Below are 20,706 nucleotides of genomic sequence, written 5' to 3'. Positions count from 1 at the left end.
GCGACACTTTCCTCTGGGGCCTGTGACTGAGTTAGGAGGGCCAGCACACAAAGAACCCTGGATAAATGAACTCTTACAACTCAGGGAGCTGGGAGGGTAGATATAACGATCTTTGTCAGAGGTGGAAAGTGTCAACTCCAGTCCTAAATCGAACTTCCAACTCGGGGACTCCGTTAGGCCCCCGAGCTCTATCTTCAAGCCCAGGTATGTCTAGAGAATGAACTACAAGCCCCAGGAGGCAATGTGCGGGCTAGGAAGCTCGGGCTTCCCCGTTTACGCCTGCGCAGCGTGTGCGTGCGTGTGTTTGTGTCTGTGCGTGTCTGTGTGAAAGTGTGTGTCAATGTAAGGGGACTACAAGTTCCGAGAAGCAACGCGGCGAGGCCCCAGTCGCGATTGTTTGCGGCTGCGCGTCGCGGGCGGGGCCACTGGGGCGGAGCGGCCACCATCTTGGAACGGGAGGCGGAGCAGAGCCGACTGGGAGCGACCGAGCGGGCTGCCGCTGCCGCCATGAACCCCGAATAGTGAGTGAGCCCCGCCCGCGCCGTCCGGCGCAGCCTCGATCCCGAGTGTGGGGCTGTACGCTTACCGGGGTTGTCTGGCCTGGGTCAGGACTGCGCGGCGCCCCCACATCCGGGTCCCTCTTCCGCTGACCCCCCCCCTCACATCCGGGTCCTGCCCCTCCCCCGGGGGCCCCAGGACCCCGGCTCCACACCCCGAGTTCTTACACTCCGGGCCCCGGAGACTGCGACCCCGAAAGCAGCACTTGCAGGCCGAGGGACTGGCCTTACCAGGCCTTATCGGTCAGGTGACCCCGCAGCCCTGGTCTTTGCGGGCCTCAGTTTCCCCACTTGGTTGAAAGTGGCGATATCTGGGCTGACAATGGCCGCAGCGTTTTAGAGCTGTCGCCAGATAGTTCCCGGTCTCGGTTCAGACTCGAGCCCTTTAGGTCGGGCTGTAAATCTGGAATCCGGTTCTTGGTGCTGGCCCAGGGGCTGCTTAGACGCGGGAGGCCCCGAGACGCCGCTCTGGGTAGCTCTCCCGGAGGTCCTCCCCTCCGGGGCTGCTGCTTTGCCTCTGGCTACCCTGCGGCTCCCTACAGCGGGTCCCTTCCCGCCCTCCCCTCACCTTTGCGCAGGCCCCAGTGCCACCGTCACACCCCTTCCTTTAGCTGTCACACTGCTGATGAAGTTTAGATGGATGTGGCATTTGCGTCCCCCCCTTGTAGTGGGATTCTCTTTTCCTCAAACTCTCCTTCTTGGTCACTCCCCCTACGGGTAGGTGGCCCACATCTCTGCCCCAGACTTGTCATTGACAGTTTTCCCCAAGTGTCAGTTACCTTCTTCCTCCTCTGCCACTTCCTTTTTCTCCTCTGCATCCAGGCCTCATATTTCCTTGGGGAAGTATGAGGCTCTGAGGGGAGCATGAGGGGATTGAGAGGGGAACTGACAGAGACTTTGGAGTCTGAACCTGGTTTCCGGGCTGCAGGTACTTAGCACAGGACCAGGCGTAAGTAGGAACTCACTGCATTTTAACTCTGTTATTGTTGCCACCTCTCCTTAGAGGCTTCATTGCACCCTCTTTACGTAGATACTCACTGAACAACCTCTAGGCCTAGGCCGGGCCCTGGCTCCTGCTGGGGCCTCCCCCGCCAAGCCAGTACACTACAGGGCAGTGTAGGGGGGCTCTCTGAATAGCCCCTACCGGACTGGAGACCATGGAGTCTGTCCAGAATCAGGGTAGGACACCCAGCTCTGTCATCTTAACTTTCTGTGATCCTCGGCAAATCTTGTCCTTCCTGTGCCTCAGTTTCCTTTCTGTCAAGTGAGGCCTTGGGGCCAACTCTGTTGTGGGGGGTGGTCAGCTATCCCCCTCACAGGACTTGTGGGAGGGTCTTGTGAGCACTTCCGTGCTCTAAACCGGTTCCTCAGTGTGGGAGGTTGCTGTGGCTGTGACCTCAGGATGGTGGTAGGTGGGCTTCCTCCCTTCCTTCACACCTTCTCATCCTTTCTCTTTAGTGACTACCTGTTTAAGCTGCTTTTGATTGGTGACTCGGGCGTGGGCAAGTCATGCCTGCTTCTGCGGTTTGCTGTGAGTAAGAAGCCTCCCCTACCGCGCATCTGGGTTTCTGGCTGGTGGCCGGAGGGGACAGGGCAGCCCAGAGCACAGAAGTTGCAAGACCTGGGGGACCGAGGATGAAGTTGCAGGGCCCTCCAGCCACATAGCTGGCGGAACAAGGGCACCTGGCGGGCAAACTGGGCGCAGTTAGGAGCTCTGCTGGGGCAGGAAACGTGAGGGAGGGTTTCCAGTTGGGCCTCTGGCCGGTTCACTCAGGCCGCTTCTCTGGCCCCTTCACCTTCCAGGATGACACATACACAGAGAGCTACATCAGCACCATCGGGGTGGACTTCAAGATCCGAACCATTGAGCTGGATGGCAAGACCATCAAACTTCAGATTGTAAGTGCCGGTCTTCCCAAAGTCCCTGGCACAGTGGAAGGGGAGGGGCTCTGGGCATGGAGCCCAGGGCTGACCTGCCCTTCCCTCCCACTGTCTTGTAGTGGGACACAGCTGGTCAGGAGCGGTTCCGGACCATCACATCCAGCTACTACCGGGGGGCTCATGGCATCATTGTGGTGTATGACGTCACCGACCAGGTATTCCTAGGCTCCCCTTCCCCAGCTTTGCCTTCTCAGCCTCAGGTCCTTGGCTCTGGCTTCTTTTTGCTCTTCCCATCCTCTCTTCCTGATGTGGCCCAGAAAGGAGACTGGGCTTGGACTTGCGTCACCAAGAGGGAAACAGCGTAGGCACAGGTCCCTGCTGCGGGGTCTTGGTAGAGCCAGGCCTTGCCCCTCCCCACCACACTTGCCACCTTATTTTAGTCCTTCCGGGCACCCATGTTCTTGGGGAGTTTAGTTGATTGGGCGCTGCACTGGGCCCGGGCCTCCTGTGTGAAGACACTGGAGAAGCAATTGGAGAGCCTTAGGCAAAGAAGCGAGGGAGCCCTGCGCGCTGGGCCTGGTGTGAGCAGGGGTCTGGGAGCCCTGCGTCTGTGGTGGCGGTGTGTTGTGTGTCTTTGGCAGCGGTGGTGACAGTGCCAACCAGAAATAGCCCCGGCATACCAGGTACCCGACAGGGCCTGTCATGGTCGTTTGGTGTCCATGACACTGGGAAGAGGTCTGTGTTGTGTTCCCATGTCACAGGTGAGGTGGAGCAGAGTGGCAGGGAGATTAGCTCAGAGCCCTGCAGCCGGTCAAGTGACAGAGACAGAAAGCCTAGGTCTGCTGACTCTGCCTGCTTTGTTCTTTTACCATACCTAGTTGCTCGGTGGGGACCAGGCTCCGGGGACGTGGAGGTTCCGGGGTCAGCTCCCGGGCCCCTGCTCCAAGGTGCAGCAGGCTCTTCAGCTCACCACGGAGTCACGATGCCTCCTGGACAACGGGCCGAGGGTGAACTGTGCCCCACATAGACAGAGGTCACCGAGGACCTCTGACTGCCAAGTCCTGTGACCTCATTTCAGCTCTCGCCCAGATGGACTCTCATGGCCCTGACCCCACTCTCTTTCCTCTCCTTGAAGAGTTTGCTACCTGCAGCTCTCCCCGTTTTTGCTGTGTTAATGCCCTTTTCACGGCTTCTTACTGGTTCATCCTACACTGACCCGTAACCCCACATTCTGTGCTTCCTGCCCCTGCCCCAGACTTCCTCCTGACTCGCCCTGCACAGTTTTGGCCACTTGTGGTTCGGCTTCTGTCTTACATTCTGTGATTCCTGCATCTAAACAGCTGTCACTGTAGGTCTTCTCTGTGTCCTACATTTCACTGGTACTTTGTGTCGGTATTAATTCTGATCTTCCCAACACTACCCAGTGAACTAAGTGGCAGGGTCCCCGTTTTCCTGGTGAGGAAACACGCCTGGAGAGCTGTTGAGTAACTTGCCCGTCGTCTCACAGCCAGGACCAGCAAAGCCAGGCTTGAACCCAGGGTGCTTTGCTTCCAAGCGCACCCTTCCCTACTCTTAGACAGCCTCTCCCGAGCTCCAGACGTCTGCAGAGCTCCGTATACCCGGCACTGGCCTCCCCCTTTCTCCCTGCACTAGCTCTTGCATCTCTGTTAGCCTGACCAAACACTCTGCCCTCCGCCATCCGTCAGCCCCAGGCCTCCTCTGTTCGCCCCCTCCCCCCATCATCTCTCTCAAATCTGCCTCCTTGTAATAATAGCAGTGACGGGGATAATAGCAGCTCCTTCTAATTAAGCGCTTGTTAGAGATGGGCCTGCATTCGTAATTTCATGCTCGCAACAGCCCGCCCGGGATGTGCTGTTTTATGCGAGTGAGGGGACTAAGGCTCAAGCTAGGTGACATATGTAGGGTCGCACAGTTGATGGCAGAGCCAGGGCGTCACCCACGATGGTCTTCCCTGGCTCTGAGCACAGTCCTGTTCTCTGGATTATTCTGGCCACCTCCCAGTCGGTCTCCATTTTCTTGCTTCTCGGATCTGGACTCTATGCTCCTTTTTCTTTTTTTTCAGTCCTCACCCCAGGACACGCTTATTGATTTTAGAGAGAGGAGAAAGGAGGGAGATAAAAATCTATGGGATCTGTTGCTTTTCGTATGCACCCTGAGGGACAGAACCTGCAACCCAGGCATGTGCCCTGACCGGGAACTGAACCCGAGACCTTTCGGTTTATGGGACAATGCTCCGACCAGCTAAGCCACACCAGCCAGGGTTGGCCTCTGCCCTCTTGCCAGGACTGTCTAGGATTCCTAGAACACAGTTGTGCTCCTGCCACTCCCTTTCTAAGGAGACCCCCCAACACCTGGTTGCTGAAGATACGCAGGCTGAGCCCCTCCATGCAATGGCCTGCCTCCTCGCCCTCGCGCCCCCGTCTCAGAGCCTGTGTCCCAGCAACCCTCAGCTTCTCCCGCCTCTCATTCTGGGCCCTGGAGTATGTCAGCTCCTCCTCTTGCCCCCTGTCCCACCCCGTCACTGGCTTTCACACAAGGCCACTTCATCCCTGCAGGCGTAGGTCAGCTGTGGTCCTGGAGCTCCAAAGCTGCTGCCTCTGTCCCTGCAGCGCCATCGCCCTGTCCTGCCATTGTATGTGTCCCGGGCTCATCCTGCCTTTCCCAGCTGCTTTAGGGGAGGGCCCAGGTATCACTTCCTCCTGTGTCCCCAGTGCCCAGCCTAGGGCCCAGCCTGGGGCATGACAGAAGCTGTGAGTTTGAACGCTGGTGATGTCTGTCATCAGGCCCCTGGCTCCTGAGAAGGGAAAGCTGCTCTAGCTCAAGCACAACCCTGAAAGTTCTGTCCATTGTCTGCGTGCCGGGGTGGGGTGAGGAATGGCAGGCTCCCGGGAGAGCTGACGGACGAGGCTGTTGGCGCTGAGAGTGGGACGAACATTAGGCTCTGCTCCCAGGACTTCTGTCTCCCTCATAGGCCAGGGTCTCCGCTGCCACTGGACTCCAAGACTTCAAACCTTAAAGGGACTCCAAGGCCCCTGTGAGAACTTGGTGATTCTTGCTAACTTGGTACTGTCTGTTTCTCTTCTTCCCTCTGGCCTGTCTCTCTTCCAATGTCATTTGCCCCTCACATGTGGTTAACCCAGGGAGAGGTGAGCAGCTGCCAGCCCCTGGGCCTAGGCTGTTTAGGTGTTGGGGCTGTTAGCAGACAGCTGAGCTGGCTTTTGGGGTGTCAGGCGGAGGAGGCGGGAGAAGAGCTGAGCCCAGAGGAGAGAACTTCCTCTGGGCCCCTGAGCCCCTGAGCCCAGGGCAGTCCCTTCCCTTCACAGCTCCCGTTCTCCAAGCCTCGGGTAGGCGTGGGAGCCGGGTGCAAAGTAACTTTTGACGCCGGCCCCTCTAGGAGTCCTACGCCAACGTGAAGCAGTGGCTACAGGAGATCGACCGCTACGCCAGCGAGAATGTCAATAAGCTCCTGGTGGGCAACAAGAGCGACCTCACCACCAAGAAAGTGGTGGATAACACCACAGCCAAGGTGAGCAGGCGTGAGCCAGGCCCCTGGAGTTGGGGGGGCTGGGGCTGACCTCTTCTCACCCTCCTGGTCTCTCCTTCCCCCATGTCAGGAGTTTGCAGACTCTCTGGGCATCCCCTTCTTGGAGACAAGTGCCAAGAATGCTACCAACGTGGAGCAGGCGTTCATGACCATGGCTGCTGAAATCAAAAAGCGGATGGGGCCTGGGGCCGCCTCAGGGGGTGAACGGCCCAACCTCAAGATCGACAGCACCCCTGTGAAGCAAGCTGGTAGCGGCTGTTGCTAGGAGGGGCATGTGGGGTGGGACAGGAGGGGGCACCTTCTCCAGATGATGCTCCTGGAGGGGGCAGGAAGTGTCCCCTCTCCTGGGGCATTTGAGTCTGTGGCTTTGGGGTGTCCTGGGCTCCCCATCTCCTGCTGGCCCATCTGCCTGCCATCCTGAGCCTCGGTTCTGACAGGGCCCCCAACGGAGGACACCTAGGACCTGTGGCTGGGCTGGGGCAGGGGCTTGCTCTGCTGCTGCCTCTAGGTAACTGTAAAAGACGCCCCACCGTACACCTTTCTTTGGGATGAGGGCTCCTCTGACCATCTCCCTCCCTCTGCTCCCCATGTATGCTGCAGCAGGTTTCTCTCTTTATCCTTCTTCTCTCCCCACCCACCCCTTCCTTAAGAGCTGAGGGCCTCCCTTGCCTCTACTGCCCTCTCTCTGGCTGGAGTCAGCACCCAGGGCCAGGAAAGGGACCAGGGGATCCAGGACCTGGGATCCAGGGCCCTGGGCCAGACCTCAGGACAGGATGGGGGCTGCAGGGCTCCTGCAGCACCCCCCCCCCCACCTCTCCTCCCACCCCTCCCACACTCACAGCTCCAGCCGTCCAGCTGCCGTGGGGTCTGAGCACATCTCGGGCAGGTGGGCGGGCAGCCGGGCTGGGCCTGTGTCTTGTGCCCAGAGGGAGCCTGCTCTTGCCACCCCCTGCCCTGCCAGAGCCAGGCCCATGTGCTGCCTGCCCACCGTGCCCCTTTGTCCCCAAGGCAGGCGGAGGTGGAAGGCACACTGTGCCAGGGGCCGGGCACCAGCCTTAACCCTCACGCTGCCAGCACTTCCTCCCTTCCCCTGAGGCAGCACATCTGGTTTCCTCTCCCCCTTCCCTGGAGCCTATGAGGGCAGACCCTCAGCCCCTGTTGCTACTTCTTTAGGGAGTGTGGATGCAACCCAGGGTTGGGGGCTTCTCTGCCAGCCCCTCCCACCCAGGATCCTAGCCCCTGGCCCTCCGGCACAGCTTCTTCCTGCAAAAAAACCCTTCGGTCTCTGTATGAGAAGCCATGTCCCTTGTGCTGTCTCTCACCTGTCCCACCTGTCCCCTGCCTTCCAGCTTGTATTTAAGCCCCTGGGTTGCCCTTTCGGGTGCCCCACCCACTCCCAGGTTCCCCTCTGGTGTCATGTCAGGCATTTTGCAAGGAAAAGCCACTTGGGGAAAAAACAGAAAGGACAAAAAAAAAAATAAATTTCCACTGGCCCCCGGGTGAGCCGAGGGTTTTTGCAAGGACGTGGTGGCTGGTTGCGGTCTGTGGTGGGAATCGCCTGGGGTGGGGTTTGGGACTGGGGCCCTGGGGGTTGGTGGGCTGCACGGGGTCTTGGCTTGGGCTGTGTCCAAAAGTTGCTGTCAAAAGCCCTTGACCCACTTCCTGAAGCCAGGAGAGCTGCCTGCTTGTGCTTCTGTGGTCTGTCCCCATGGGCCCCAGCACGGTTCCAGCAGGGAAGGAGGCAAGCAGGCATCCTCTGCCAGTCCCTGGTCAACACCAACACCCATGCAGGCACACCGGGTGCGAAGTTGAGGAGCAGCAGGGGCCCCAGACACTGCCCCATTGGGTCTGGCCCACATGCCCTCCAGCCTTCTGGTTCAACCCCCTTCCCGCGTTGCTGGGTTCAAGCCAGCTGGTTTTTCCCCCTCAGACAGTGGCAAATGCTTCGCACTTAAGACCTCTTGTTGCGGCCTCCTGCCAGTGGGTGAGGACGCCAAGTGAGAGCAGGGTTGTGTGCGCAGGTCGAGTGGACCTAGTGTGACTGCAGCTCTGGTGGGTTCATATTGTGACGTGGTGGGCGGGTGGAGGGGTGGATATGCCTACGTGTCCATGAGGTACACTCGGGTCTGGTTTGCGGCGGGGCTCACGGAGACCCAGCCCCGCCCGGGGCCACTCGCACACGGTCCCGCCCCAGGCTCCGCCCCGCCGGCTTCGCGGGCTGGAGAGAGGGATCCACGGGGCGAGGGATCGCAGGATGAGCGATCGGGGCCCGGGCAGTCGGCAGCGGACGCGCCGCCCAAGCCCACCGGCCCGCGCCCCGCGGTCCCGTGGTCCAGGTCCCGGTCCCGGCCACACTGCCAGCGTCTCCCCAACCCACGCCCGAGTCCTGTGGGTCATGCCCCGCCGGCCCTAAGTGCGGGCCGCGGGGGGGGGGGGGGCGTCCCCTTGCGCCCGGGCCCGCGCTGGCGCCCCCCGGGCTGCCGTCCGGCGTGGGGGCCATGGCGTTCACCTTCGCCGCGTTCTGCTACATGCTCACCCTGGTGCTGTGCGCCTCCCTCATCTTCTTTGTCATCTGGCACGTAAGGCTGGGGCTGGGGGCGGGGTGGGTGGCAGGGGGCTCCCGGAGCGGGAGGGGAGCGGGAGGGAACCAGGCGGATGATGGTCTGAGGGCCCCGGGGAAACTTGGAGACTCCTCTCCCCTCTCCCCTGTCGGATGGCTTTTGTTGGCCCCCATTAACATCCCTATCGTCGGCTCCCGGGGCCCCTTCCTCGGCTACCCCCGCCTCTCTGTTGGTATGTTAGCTGGTCCCTGACTTCCTTCCCCTGCCCCAAGCAGCCCTGGGGTGTGGGGCAGAATTCTGGGATCCTTGTCTCTTTCTGCATACTACCCCCCCTACAACCATCCAGTTGCCCCCATTTCTGTTGGGCAGTTTGTCTGTTTGCCCCCTCCTCCTTTGTGGGTTTTTCCAGCTGGATTGATGGAACCGGTTACCATGGCAACTGCATCTGTTTACAGGACCCACAGATCAAGGAGCCCATTAACCCTTTCCCTTTCCACCCCCCTCCCTGACCCAGCAGCCATTGGCTCTAAGCAGCCCCAGAGACCTAGCGCCCACCACCGGCTCACCTTGGGTTTCCCTACCCCTCCTGTCAGGGCTTTTCCCCACCAGGTTTCCTCCCCACTTTTCAGCTTCCCTCCTCTTCCTGCCCCCGCTTTCCCCTTTGTCTGGTGTTCCCTGCGGTTTGTCTCTCACTCTGGCCTGGCCCCACACCTGGCCCTTGAGAATCTCCATTTCTCTTTCCTTTATCCTGATCTCCCCCTCTCTGGGGCCCTCTCAGTGGTGCCCCTGCCTGGCTCCCTTTCTCTCTCTATAGAAACTATCCATCTGCCTTCAGCTCACTGTTTGGGGCCTTGGGCCCCCCTTCTCTGCCTCCCTCCTCTGTCCCTCTACAACCCCACCTGATCACCTCCACACACCTGGCCCATCTCCCTACTCGGCCCTGGCCCACTCAGCTGCTCACACTTCCAGTACACACTGCTCCAGGCTTCCCCTCTGGGGGGGGATTGGCCCTTTACCCCTCCTTCCTTCCTTCCTTCCTTCTACTTCCTCCCCATTGCCTCACCTGCTCCTTTCCTGGTCTCCCCACTTCCTCTCTCCTTTCTTTTTCCTGCGACCAGCTGCCTGCCTGCTTGGTGGGCCTCCCCAGCTCTTGACCAGCCTCCCCTTCACCATCCCCTGCTGCCCCCACTGCCTGCCTCTTACATCAGGACTCCATGGACTCGGACCATCTCTCGTGAGTGAGGAGTGAGCCCCCAAAGGCACTTTCACCCCCATCCCGCATCTCCAGCTCTCTCCCTGGCTTTGTCTTTCTCTCTTTGGGTCTCTCAGCCACTTTTTCTTTTCTCTCCCCTTCTCTGTTCTCTTTCCTTCCCTCCATTCCCTCTGGGTCCACCTTGATCTCTGTGAGACCCCTATCTCATCTTGGCCTTGGGCAGCCCTATGGGGTAGGAGCAGGAGGGCTGAGGACGGGAAGGACGAGGCTGGGAATGCAGAATTAACCAGCTCCTGGGAGAAAGGCTCCTGGAATTCAAGAACCCCTCCCCACCCAGAGGCCTCCCACAGCCCCTAAGGTGGAGGGGGGCAGGGGCCTGTCTGTCCCTAGGGCATCCTCAGAGAAGTCCTCCATCCAATTAACTTGTATCCATGCTTCCTGAGATTCAGCTCTGGGTGGCTTTGAGGAAATCAAGGATGAAAAAGACTCATGCTTTGCCTTTCTGGGGTTCCCAAACTGGGAGAAAGGGCTCAAGCTTTCTCAACAAGTATTTGTTGAGCACCTACTATGTGTCAGGCACTGTTGGCTCACCTCTCTACCTGGGTGATCTTAGCAAGTCCCTTACCCTGAGTTTGTTTCCTCATCGGTAAACTGAGCTTCGGTGGGTACATCACAGGGCCCAGAGCAGGGCCTGCTCAGGGATGGGGTGTGGACAGGGGGTGTGGTCCTCAATCCAAATTGGTAAGAACTAGAGCCTTCTAGGGCAGGACCCCAGATCCCACCACACACCCTGAACCCTGGCCCACTGGTCTCTAGGCAACCCTGATGGTGAGTGACGCGTGTCAGCTGTCACCGTGGGGGATTGTTTGTTCCAGGGGGCTGAGTCAGCGCCAGGCAGCCTGGGGGGGGTGGGAGGCGAGACACCCGCCTCCTGTTGGTGGCGCCAGCTCTGGGGCAGACAGACAGCACCCTTCCATTTCCTGCTGGACCCTGTTGCTGAGCCTGGCAGGCAGGTGGCTGCCCAGAGCCAGCGGGGAGTTGGGGGTGCTGCTCCAGATGGCCCCAGCTCCCTCCAGGAAGCCCATGTTCTCTCCCTTCCAGCCATCTGGGTCTGAGCTGCTTGGGTGTGGTGGGCCTGCAGCCTCATCCTAGGACTGCCACTGAGGGGAGGGGACCCAGGAATGCTCCTCTGCCAGCCCTGCTCCAATACCCGCTGTCCCTGAGGCCTGTCCAGTTACCCCCTGAAACTCCTTCTCCCCCCATATTCCCCTTCCCAGGAAGGCACTGCCCACAGGTGCTCTGACACCCAAAGGCCCCACGGCCCCACCTCCTCTCTGCTGCCGTTCAAGCCCTCCCGGGTCTGGCCCCTAAACAGCTCCAGAGCCCAGCCTGTACGTGTACACCTGTACATGCCCGCTGCTGCTCTGTCTCCACTCAGGTCTCTGGCGATGCCAAGCACTCTGACAGTCCCCTTATTGGTCTCAGTGCTCCAGGGTCTGAATTAGAATCCTGGGTTCCCACTAACTAGCCATGTGGCCTTGCGCTACTCATGTAACCTCTCTCAGTTTTTCATTTGCAAAATGGAAACAATCACACCAGTACCTACATCATAAGGTTGTCGCCATCATTAAATGAGCTCGGAAATATAGAGCCTGCTGACGGAGAGGAAGCATCTCGAACGTTTTAGCTGACCGGTTAGCCAGTCTGTACTTCCTGCTCCGTCAGTTCGAACACATCAACCGGACCACCCCACTCTGTTGCTTCCTGCCCCTCAGTGGTTCTTCCTTGTTTTTTATGTTTAAGTCCCTAACAACTAGCGACTGGTCCGTTTCACAGGGCACCCCTGTCTGGCTCTGTTGGCCCCCTCAGCCCATCTTTCACCATTTTCTTCTTTCTTCCCACTCTCCTCACTTTCTCCTCATTCTAGCCCCATGGAATCTGTAGCTTCCTGAACATTCTTTCAGCCCTCTGCCTTTGAACCTGCTGTTCCTACTCCTCATACTGTCCCCCAATTTATTCACCAAACACCTGCTCAGAGCTCAGCCAGAACCCCACATCACCTGCACGCTGGGTCAGGTTCTCCCTGTGCCCCGCCCTCTGATTGCCCTGGAATGTAGTCACAGCTCTCCCAAGCCTGGGGTTCCCCCCGGGCAGGGGCCGCGTTCCCAGCCTCTGGGGTTCCAGTGCTCAGCACAGGGCTTGGCAGAGAAGACACCATCTCTTGCGGTGTTTTGGATGGAGAATAGTGGACATTGCCTGCTTGGGCATCACTGGTTCCAGACTGTTGTGTGACCTTGGGCCAGGCCCCGCCCATCCCTGGGCCTCAGTTTCCCTTCTGCAGCAAGCTCCATCTGGTCTGGTCTCCATGTGTTAATTACTCTCCCGCAGAAGGGCAGGCATGGGGCGTGAACTGCTGCCCCAACCCTGACAGGCACACACCCCTCCCCCAGATCATAGCCTTTGACGAGCTGCGGACTGACTTCAAGAACCCCATCGACCAGGGGAACCCAGCGCGGGCAGTAAGTGATACATGTGCTGTGCCGAGGTGTGTCCGTCCGTCTGTCTTTCCATTTGTTGAGGGATAAGGGAGGGTGGGACTGGAAGACGGGTGTGTGTGGAGGGGGAGAGGGACCGGGGGCCTTGCCCCTTGTCTGTCTGTCCCCACCCCCAGAAAACACCTGGCGCGGGTTCTGGGCTCGGGTTCCTCCTGGCGGGGTAGCCGTTGCCAGGCTCTGGGCCGTTGCCATGGAGACGCGGGTGAAGGTCCCTCCGTGGTGACGGTTGTCATGGGGACGATGGGGCTGCTCCTGGCTGTGCCGGCACTGCTGCAGACTGCTCTGGTGCCCCCTGGCGGCCACGTGCAGCATGGTGCGGGAGCAAGAGAGGGTGGCGGGGCATCCCCAAGGCCTGTTTCCCCACCTCCTCCATCCCCATCTCGGCTTTTTCCTCCCCCTACAGCGCGAGCGTTTAAAAAACATCGAACGCATCTGCTGCCTCCTGAGGAAGGTCAGTTTCAGGGTGGGGGGGCAGGAGGCTCCTAGTCCAACTGGGTCCCACTTTCTCTGGAGCTTGTTTGATTGGCTCTGCTACTGGGAGGGAGTGGGAGGCTAGAGCCCTTTTAGTTCCCAGAGGTCCTTCCAAATCCCAGATCCCCTCTGTGCCCCTGAAGCTTGGGTCTGTCCTGGCACCAGGTCACTGACCTCTTACCCTCATTCCCCAGCTGGTGGTCCCGGAATATTCCATCCACGGCCTCTTCTGTCTGATGTTTCTGTGCGCGGCAGAGTGGGTGACCCTGGGCCTCAACATCCCCCTCCTCTTCTACCACCTCTGGAGGTGAGGGAAGCAGCTGCCTCAGGGAGGGTGAGGTGGGAGAGCAGGGGCAGGGCGGGGTGGGAGCCCTGAGCCCATCGGCACTCAGGCCCCTCCCTGGCGACAGGTACTTCCACCGCCCTGCGGATGGCTCCGAGGTCATGTATGATGCGGTCTCCATCATGAACGCTGACATCCTCAACTACTGCCAGAAGGAGTCCTGGTGCAAACTCGCCTTCTACCTGCTTTCCTTCTTCTATTACCTGTACAGGTGAGGCCCTGCCCACAGCGGTCCAGTCAGGGAAGGGATGCTCCAGGCCCCGAGCCTTCAGTTCCAGGAATGGTTGGACCCCAAGTTCCTGCCCTTTGCCCCTGAGGACTGAGAGCAACCCAGGGTGTGACGGGGTGGGTAGCCAGTAGCTGGGCCTGCTCAGGCCTCGGCTTACTGCTTCGCTTGTCTTCCCACAGTATGGTTTATACACTGGTGAGTTTCTAAGGGGGAAGCCGGCCAGGGAGCGAGCCCAGAACGGACCGGACGCCTGTGCACCCCCAGCCCTGTCCCTCGGCCGAAGAGGCCTCAGCCCTGGGGAGGGAGGGGGCACGGGTGCCCCCAGCCTCCTCTCCACCCCCCAAACTGCTGCTGCGGGGATCTCCCCGCCTTCAGAGCCCCCTCCCCTTGGACTAGGGCTGGGCAGAGCTCTACATAGGGGCTAGAGCTCCTCTGCCAGCCTGTTGGCATGGCAGTCTGTCCTGGAAAGGGCAGAACTTCTGGCCTCGTCCACTTCGGGGGCACTGTGGGCCCTGCCAAGGGGCAGGGCTTGACCCTGGAAGTTCTGGGCCAGCCCCCTCAACCCCCACCCTGAGGCTCCCCCTGCAGGTGGGGGGGTACCCACACCCAGAATGAGCAGGCTCAGCAGGGGGGCAGCCCCACTCCTAGTCTGCCCTCTCCCCTCCCCCAGGCTCTCTCTTCAGACTCCTTCCTGTCCCCACTTGCCCCAACCCCAGCCCACCCCATCTCTTGGACCTATTTTCTATGTTGCCTGGAGGAGTCCGCACCCCCTTCCCAGCCATTTGTGACAAAATATGAATAAACTACTGCAAACACGTGGGTCCCAGTTCCGCTCCCAAAAGCCCTGAAGAGGAGGTGGGGCAAAGGGACTGTATAAGGGACAGCCCTGAGCTAAACCCCCAGCACAACTAGGCTCGCCTCACTAGCCCACAGGCCCCTCTGGGGACCCCCTCAGATGGACCAGAGGCCTTCCAGGTATCGGCAGCTGCCCACTGCCATCTTCACTTTCCCAGACACTTGTTCCTAATGAAACCCTTCGAGGCAGTATTGAGGTCACCAACCCAGGAAGCCTTCCCAGGGCCCCCTTCTTCTAAACAGCCCCAAGCCTGTTCCCCAGACTGCAGAGATACCAGCAACTCCCCCTCGGGTCCCTGAAACAAAGGTCAAACAAATCAAGGAAATCAAATCTTCAATGTATGGAAAAATCAGTGCCGGTGAGGGCCAGGGGTCACCGGACCAGGTGGAAGGTCAGCCAGTATATGATGAGGGGCTGGAAGGCCGCTGCTCCCAGAGTCAGGTAGAGCTGGAGATGCTGCCGAGGGGCTGGCCCCACCATGCTGTCAGGACCCAGGGTTGCCGTTCGCAAAGAGCGCACCTGGAAGAAAGGAGAGCTGAAGGTGAGCTGGGGTCGCAGGGAGAGGAGGCTCATCCCAGCTCCAACCCGGGGAAGAGGGGCAGGGGCAGCCCGGACTCACAGTGAAGTACATGAGTGCAGACGACGTCCAGGCCAGCGCCACGTAGTAGCCGTCACTGCCGAAGAGCAGCCCTGTGAGCACACTGAGGATCATCCTGCCAGGAGCGGGGATGGGAAGGCTGGAGACTGCCTCCGGGTCCGGGCCTGAGACTGGCACAGACCCCACCCACCACCGCCCAGGACCTTTTACCCCCAGTCCACCCCCACAGCGACCTCGACTCCAAATGAATCTGGAAGGCCCAGGACTGGGATCTGACACCCGCTTCACTACCCCAGCTTGAGGCCCTTTTCCCCAGTATTTCCACGGTGATTCCACATTCCTGACCTCCTGACACCACACAGTTCCTGAGGAGACGGCCCAAAACAGCTGGCTCCTCGATAACAGAGGAGCCAATGGCTGAGAGAGGGCAGAGGCACATCCAGGGTCACTGCTCCAGGCTACAGCGACACAGGCCAGGAATCCAAGGCCACAGACTCCTCCTCCAGGCCCACCTCCCACCAGGCTCCCAGGTGCTCACCCGACGTATTTGTAGCCGCTGTAGGCCAGCAGGTGGAAGGTGCTCAGGTCACTGCGCACGGTCGCCAGGTAGACGCCCAGGAGCAGAGCAAGCACCTCCAGCGCAACCCACACCAGTGCTGTGCTTGCACAAAGGCCCAGCACCTCTGGGGAGAACCTGTGGCCGTGGGGGGCAGGGGCGGGGGGGGGGAGTGACTGAGAACCAGCTACCCTGTGCAGGGGTGAGACTGGGGGCTGGGAGTGGGCTTGGGACCTGGCACAGATCCCCTAGGGTGCTGAGAAGAGAGGGAGTGGGGAGGGGCTTGGCACTGACCTTTTCTGAATGCCCAGTGCCATCCCAGCCAGCAGCACATAGGTGATGAAGGCCATCGCTGCCAAGAGCCAGAAAGATGCTATCTGCCTGGTCTTCCCCAACCAGAGTCTCCCCTTCCCCAGCCAGGCATTTGAGGCCACTGACCCCCTGTCTCCCTCTCACACTTCCCTCCCTGCATATCCCAACCTGGCCAGCCTTCACACTCAGTCCCCCAGTGCCCTGCCTGGGATGCCTTTCCCAGCTCAGCCCACTCCCCCCGTATAAACGCCACCTGAACCCTTTCCCCGAGACCACCCGGCCGCCTGCCTTGCTGCCCCTGTGCTAGGAAGTTCACCAAAACTTCCTGCGGTATCTCAGAACCTACATCACCGGTCAAGGCTATTGCTCATCCTTGACCATAGGCAGGGGCCAAACTGACCTCAGGAAAGACTAGAGGCCCCTGGGGTCCAGACCACAGGGATGTCCTCACTGTAACCAGAAGTTCTAAGTCTAGGCCTTGGTGCCAGCTACGGCTCTGACAGCCCTGCCAGTGCAGAGAGCTCCATGTTTAACCGTTTTCACAAGAGCTCAGAACCCGTGGGATCTGGGCTTTCACAGCCTGTCTGTCCTCTGCCCTGTTGAAGCACCAGAACTGATGTGCCCACCAGGGGGCAGTGCCTGGAGAAAGGAAACCAGCTCCAGCTGGTTATAAGTCTTGCGGCTTCAAAGATTAAGTCTCTCAGCCTTAGCTTCACCATATAAAGAGAATGGAGTTCCCACCCTGCAGTACTAAGAGGGAAATGGAATGAAGGAGGGAAGAAGCTGTGTCCTTCCTGGGGTGACTGTGCTGGCTCGCTGCCCTCCCAGCAGCTTCTCCGAGGGCTGGCCTGGGCCAAGCCTTGTACAGACAACAGAACAGAGAGGAGTCAGACACAGGGTCTGCCAGTCCGACCTGTGCCATGTGGATGGGCAGCTTGGGAACTTAGAGGAGAGGATGTGTTTGAGCAGGCCTTGGGGGACAAGTAATAATGATAACAACTACTATTTGCTGCCTCTTACGGGCCGGGTGCTGTGCCGAGTGCACGTCACCTCACTGAGTCGCCCCAACAATCCTTTCCAGTAGGGAACGTTGTTACTCCTGTTTTACAGAAGCGTGACAGCAGCCAGCTGAGGTCCCACAGCTGGAAGGTGTAGGGCCGGGTCTAAATCCAGCACTCCAGGCTGGGGAGGAACACAGTCCAAGTCAGGAGGCAGGCGAATGGAGGCCACTGAAGGAACACCCAGGACGCTCCTTACTGGGCACCCCCGCTGTCTACCTGGCATCTAGAGAGTGCCATACACAACAGCACCAAGAACAGACGCTGAATCAACACCTGAGCCTCTCTTCATTGGTGCCTCAAGACACAAGTCCCCACACACACCCAAGCCCAGGTCAAAGACTCACTGGGAATATAGAGGTCAGGGGCGTTGAGGTCTTGTCGTGGGGGCAGAGGGACATCACGACTGTACTGCACTTCCCAGTTCTGGCAATGGCGGCAGCACAGTTCAGGAGGAAAAGACAAGAGAAGAAAAAAAGGGCATTGAGGTCTGGGGGTCAGACTCTGGGGCAGGATGAGGGAGGCAAGGGGGCCCACCAGCTCACCTGGTGTGTGTAGGGGAAGACCAGTAGCCCGAGCTTCTTGGCCACATAGGCTGTGTCCACAGCGAAAAAATACTTGAGTTTGTTCACAGACACAAAACGGTGCAGCTGGGAGGGGAGAGGGGAGGCTGTGGGCAAGCTGCACCCTGAACCTCAGGGTGCTCTTCTGTGTGCTCCTTCCCTGAGGATTAGGTGGGATCCCATGATGCCCCAGCCCTGGCCAGAATCCTGCCACCCTTGCCCTTGAGGAGGGCCACACCTCCTTGTGCACCATATCCTTCCCATGGGATGCGATGGAGCTGCCATAGGCCACAGCCATGTTGGCCATTGGGTCTCCAAGCAAATGGTTGACATTGAAGGCTACGTCGGCTCCTGGGGCTGGGTATCCCCCTGGCTGGCTGGAGTAACCACCGCTTGTGTCATCGAAGAGGGGAGGAGGATCTGGAGCTGCCCGGGTCCTGTGCTTGGAGCCTGTGGGTTTGTAGGTACCAGAGTAGGTGACAGCAATACTAAGCATGAGCCCAAACCACCGTCTCTTCTCCAGGGGTCCTTTTCGAGAGGTGCTAAATGTAGGCAAAGAAAGAGCTGAGGCAGTGCCTGGAAGTGGCTGCCTACCTGGGGATTGCTGGGGGCCTTCTCAAGGGAAGTGAACTCTGAACTGAGGCTTGGAGAGTGAGTAGAAGTTTGCTATGTGGGAAAGATCATTGCGAGGGCACCCCCAAATGAACGAAGGTGGGAAGGGCGACAGCTGGGTACCCGAAGACCCTGGGCAGTGGTCAGGGACCCTACCAGGGTCATGACAGGGACAGGAAGTTCTGGAGGCGGGCTCCGCTCGTGCCCAGGTTGGGCTTGGGGATCCCAGCTGTGCTGTCACCGCCCGATCTTAGCTTCGGACAGAGAGAGCGAAGTCCGGGACGCGTGGCCGAGTCGCGCCGGGCAGGAACGTGAATGACAACTGCCGCCCTGGGCTGAGGTCACGGCCGCCCCTTTCCCTCGGGGTGAGCTGGCCGTGCCACCAACCCTCCTCAGGAGGGTCGGGCCGCGCCCCGCCCGCCCCACGCACCGTGAGCTCCGTAGCCCGAATGATAAGCCATGGCCGCGACGCTCGCTCTCTCGGTGGACCCGCTGCGCCGCCTCGTGGGTACGAATACTAATGAAGCAGCCGCTCCGATCGCTGGGAACCGACCGAGGTTACAGAGTAGCCAGACACGTCCCCGGACTGTGCGACCGCCACTGCCATGTCTGTAGCGTCATCCTACGCCACCTGCCATTGGCTCCTCGGTGGCGTCGACTCATCCCAATTGGCTCCTGGCGCTCCATCGCCGAAGCGGATTTGGCTGCAGTCAACTTCCGGGAGGCAGGATAGGCGGAGCAATTTGAGGCGCTCACGGATTGGATCGTTGATTTTCCGGTTCGGCGGGATTCGCCAATAGATAGGTTAAGGTAGAAGGTGCTGAGAATTACTTCCGCGCCTGCGCAGTGGGACACTTGATGCTAGTCTTGCCACGACTACACCAGGGGGAGAACAGGCGGAGACCTGGCGTAGGCTGCTGCGGCAGAGGTCCTGGAACGAAGCTTCACCCGCTGCACGTACTCCAGGAGGGAAGTGGGCGGTGGGCTCTGACCAAGTCCCGCCCCTCTAGTCTTTTGCCCCTCCCTCCCAATGCTTGCTTTCCATCCCCGTCCCCTACAGCCCCCGAAGTCCTGGCACGGAGCCCGGGCCGCCCGGAAGGTGTCGGTTGGTACGAGCCCAACCAGCACCGTTGATACGGATTGTGGCTGCGCAACCAAGTGCGTTCCAGAATGCTGACTCCTCCTCCCGCCTCCCACCTCTCCTTTCCGCGCGGGTGCTGTCCGTCGTCCGGTGCTGAAATACTCTACCGCCATTGCCGCCATCCTGCAGATCCTGGGGCCTGCTGCTGGAAGGTCCTGACCTCTCAGTCCACACAAACACCATTACACGTTTTGAAAAACCGGAGTCCGGAATATCTTAAGCCCCAGAGATTGTGTGGTATAGTTAGGGTAGGGTTCTGACCAAGGCCTCTCCCGTGGTCCAGAGCATTTGGGGGTAGAGAGAGAGGCTGATCCGTCCCTGAAGCTGTGGTTGAAACACCTGAGTCATTGCTGGCCCTGCGGTCATCTGGAAGTGCGATCTCCCCAAGCCTCACTTGTGATTCCGGGGGCTCCTTTCTCTCCACCCAGTTTCTGACCTCTCTCACCCTCCCCAGTGATATCCCCAGGGGCCAATCTTCTCACCTTCAGACACCACTTTCTAAAGAGCAAGATCAGGTCCTCTGTGAGGTACCCAGTGTACAGTTACACCAGGTGCCTTTCCTGCTCTCCAAACTCAACCCACGTGGTCCAATCTCAGTGCCTTTGCCCAGAAATCCCCTCCACCTGGGATGCCCTTCTCCCTCCTTTCCACTTGTCCAAATCCTAGCTATCCGTTAAGAGTCAGTTCAACTTATGCCTCTGAGACAAAGGAAACACCCTAACCTGGCCTGGCGTGGAGGCTGATGGCCAAGTTCTAGGCTCCCTTTGGGTGCACCGGTTTGCCCTGGATGCAACTTCCTTGCTGCCATTCTCCACTCCTACCCTTCACAGCGCTCAGCACAGTATTTGCATAGAGAAGACACCGATGAACATTTGTGCCAATAAATAAATAACAAATGGATGAAACCTCGAGTCAGTCCTTTCCTCTCTCTACATTTCAGTTACCTCATCTTTAAATGGGCAGGGGTGTGGAAACGAGTGGCTTTTGAGTAGCCCTTTTGCGGGGGAAATGCAAAACAAAACCCACCAGCATTGCAGCTCCCTATGTTCCATCCACTGACTGGGGGCTAGGCCCCAGACCCCCGGGAGGTGTGAGGCCCCCTGAGGGCCAGGGAACAGCACTGGGGCCACAGGTACCTGGGAGGGGGTCTTCCCGTGCAGAAGAGTTCCTCCCCTCCCCCACCCCTATCTATGACGACTGTTTGAGCGTTGATTGAATCTAGCACCTTTCCATCCCCATTCCTCAGGTGGGGTAACTGAGGTTGTGGACGGAGAGTGCCCCCCAAGGTCACACAGCCTAGGGCCCTGGGTCTCCTGGCCCCACCCCACTGACTCTTAAGTGGAACTCAGAGCCGCTGTCCAGCTAATGAAGCTCATTACATCTTTCTTGGCTGTAACTGACTCCTCTCCTACTTGTGAGGCTTCCCGGGTGAGGTCTAGATGGGCTTAGGCCTGGGCCTGCTTCTCAGAAGTACCCACCCACCTTGGAGATTTCCCTTCCTCGTTTTACAGCGGGAGAAACTCAGGCCCGGGAGAGCAAAGATTCGCCCAAGGTTGCAAGCGCAAGCGCAGCAGGAGGGGGACCCAGGAGTCGGTTCGCCCAGCCTGGGATTCTTGAGGGCTGGGGCAGCGCCCT

General features: G+C 59.4%; 3 protein-coding genes across 4 annotated transcripts; 2 read left to right on the top strand and 1 right to left on the bottom strand.

Annotated features, from left to right (window-relative positions):
• The first annotated feature begins 390 nt into the window (after positions 1-390).
• On the top strand, positions 391-7,526 carry RAB1B (RAB1B, member RAS oncogene family). The gene is made up of 6 exons (XM_024574090.3): positions 391-521; positions 2,016-2,088; positions 2,361-2,456; positions 2,558-2,653; positions 5,854-5,985; positions 6,074-7,526. Exons 1-6 carry the CDS (start codon positions 508-510, stop codon positions 6,266-6,268), a joined length of 606 nt encoding a protein of 201 aa, XP_024429858.1. The 5' UTR covers positions 391-507; the 3' UTR covers positions 6,269-7,526.
• A 676-nt stretch (positions 7,527-8,202) lies between these two features.
• CNIH2 (cornichon family AMPA receptor auxiliary protein 2) lies at positions 8,203-14,196 on the top strand. Its single transcript, XM_024574368.3, has 6 exons — positions 8,203-8,582; positions 12,228-12,296; positions 12,736-12,783; positions 12,998-13,110; positions 13,214-13,357; positions 13,555-14,196. The coding sequence occupies exons 1-6, from the start codon at positions 8,502-8,504 to the stop codon at positions 13,580-13,582; spliced, it is 483 nt and encodes a 160-aa protein (XP_024430136.1). The 5' UTR covers positions 8,203-8,501; the 3' UTR covers positions 13,583-14,196.
• A 351-nt stretch (positions 14,197-14,547) lies between these two features.
• YIF1A (Yip1 interacting factor homolog A, membrane trafficking protein) lies at positions 14,548-18,599 on the bottom strand. 2 transcript variants are annotated; one of them, XM_024574367.4, is made up of 8 exons: positions 18,361-18,599; positions 17,557-17,768; positions 17,301-17,405; positions 17,103-17,181; positions 15,680-15,737; positions 15,368-15,523; positions 14,851-14,905; positions 14,548-14,750 (listed from the first exon to the last, which is right to left on the bottom strand). In XM_024574367.4, the coding sequence occupies exons 1-8, from the start codon at positions 18,389-18,391 to the stop codon at positions 14,604-14,606; spliced, it is 843 nt and encodes a 280-aa protein (XP_024430135.1). In that variant the 5' UTR covers positions 18,392-18,599; the 3' UTR covers positions 14,548-14,603. The 2 variants fall into 2 exon arrangements, with proteins under 2 accessions (XP_024430135.1, XP_024430134.1); XM_024574366.4 differs by having other exon boundaries at positions 14,851-14,944; positions 18,361-18,595.
• Positions 18,600-20,706: the final 2,107 nt, after the last annotated feature.

This window comes from Desmodus rotundus, chromosome 5, assembly GCF_022682495.2.
Source record: "Desmodus rotundus isolate HL8 chromosome 5, HLdesRot8A.1, whole genome shotgun sequence".
NCBI classification, from domain to species: Eukaryota; Metazoa; Chordata; class Mammalia; order Chiroptera; family Phyllostomidae; genus Desmodus; species Desmodus rotundus.
Note: the sequence above shows the minus strand (reverse complement) of the source record. Positions and strands in the feature narration are given on the sequence as shown.

Excerpts from the sequence above, each read along its gene's own strand:
- YIF1A (XM_024574366.4), bottom strand. The coding sequence starts at position 18,391 with ATGGCTTATCATTCGGGCTACGGAGCTCACG. Across the intron at positions 17,406-17,556 it reads AGGATATGGTGCACAAGGAG|CTGCACCGTTTTGTGTCTGT; the intron begins GTGTGGCCCTCC and ends CTCCCCTCCCAG. Across the intron at positions 14,945-15,367 it reads AGCGGCTACAAATACGTCGG|GATGATCCTCAGTGTGCTCA; the intron begins GTGAGCACCTGG and ends CGCTCCTGGCAG.
- RAB1B (XM_024574090.3), top strand. Across the intron at positions 2,089-2,360 it reads GCCTGCTTCTGCGGTTTGCT|GATGACACATACACAGAGAG; the intron begins GTGAGTAAGAAG and ends TTCACCTTCCAG. Across the intron at positions 2,654-5,853 it reads TGTATGACGTCACCGACCAG|GAGTCCTACGCCAACGTGAA; the intron begins GTATTCCTAGGC and ends CGGCCCCTCTAG.
- CNIH2 (XM_024574368.3), top strand. The coding sequence starts at position 8,502 with ATGGCGTTCACCTTCGCCGCGTTCTGCTACATGCTCACCCTGGTGCTG. Across the intron at positions 12,297-12,735 it reads AGGGGAACCCAGCGCGGGCA|CGCGAGCGTTTAAAAAACAT; the intron begins GTAAGTGATACA and ends CTCCCCCTACAG. Across the intron at positions 13,111-13,213 it reads CTCTTCTACCACCTCTGGAG|GTACTTCCACCGCCCTGCGG; the intron begins GTGAGGGAAGCA and ends CCCTGGCGACAG.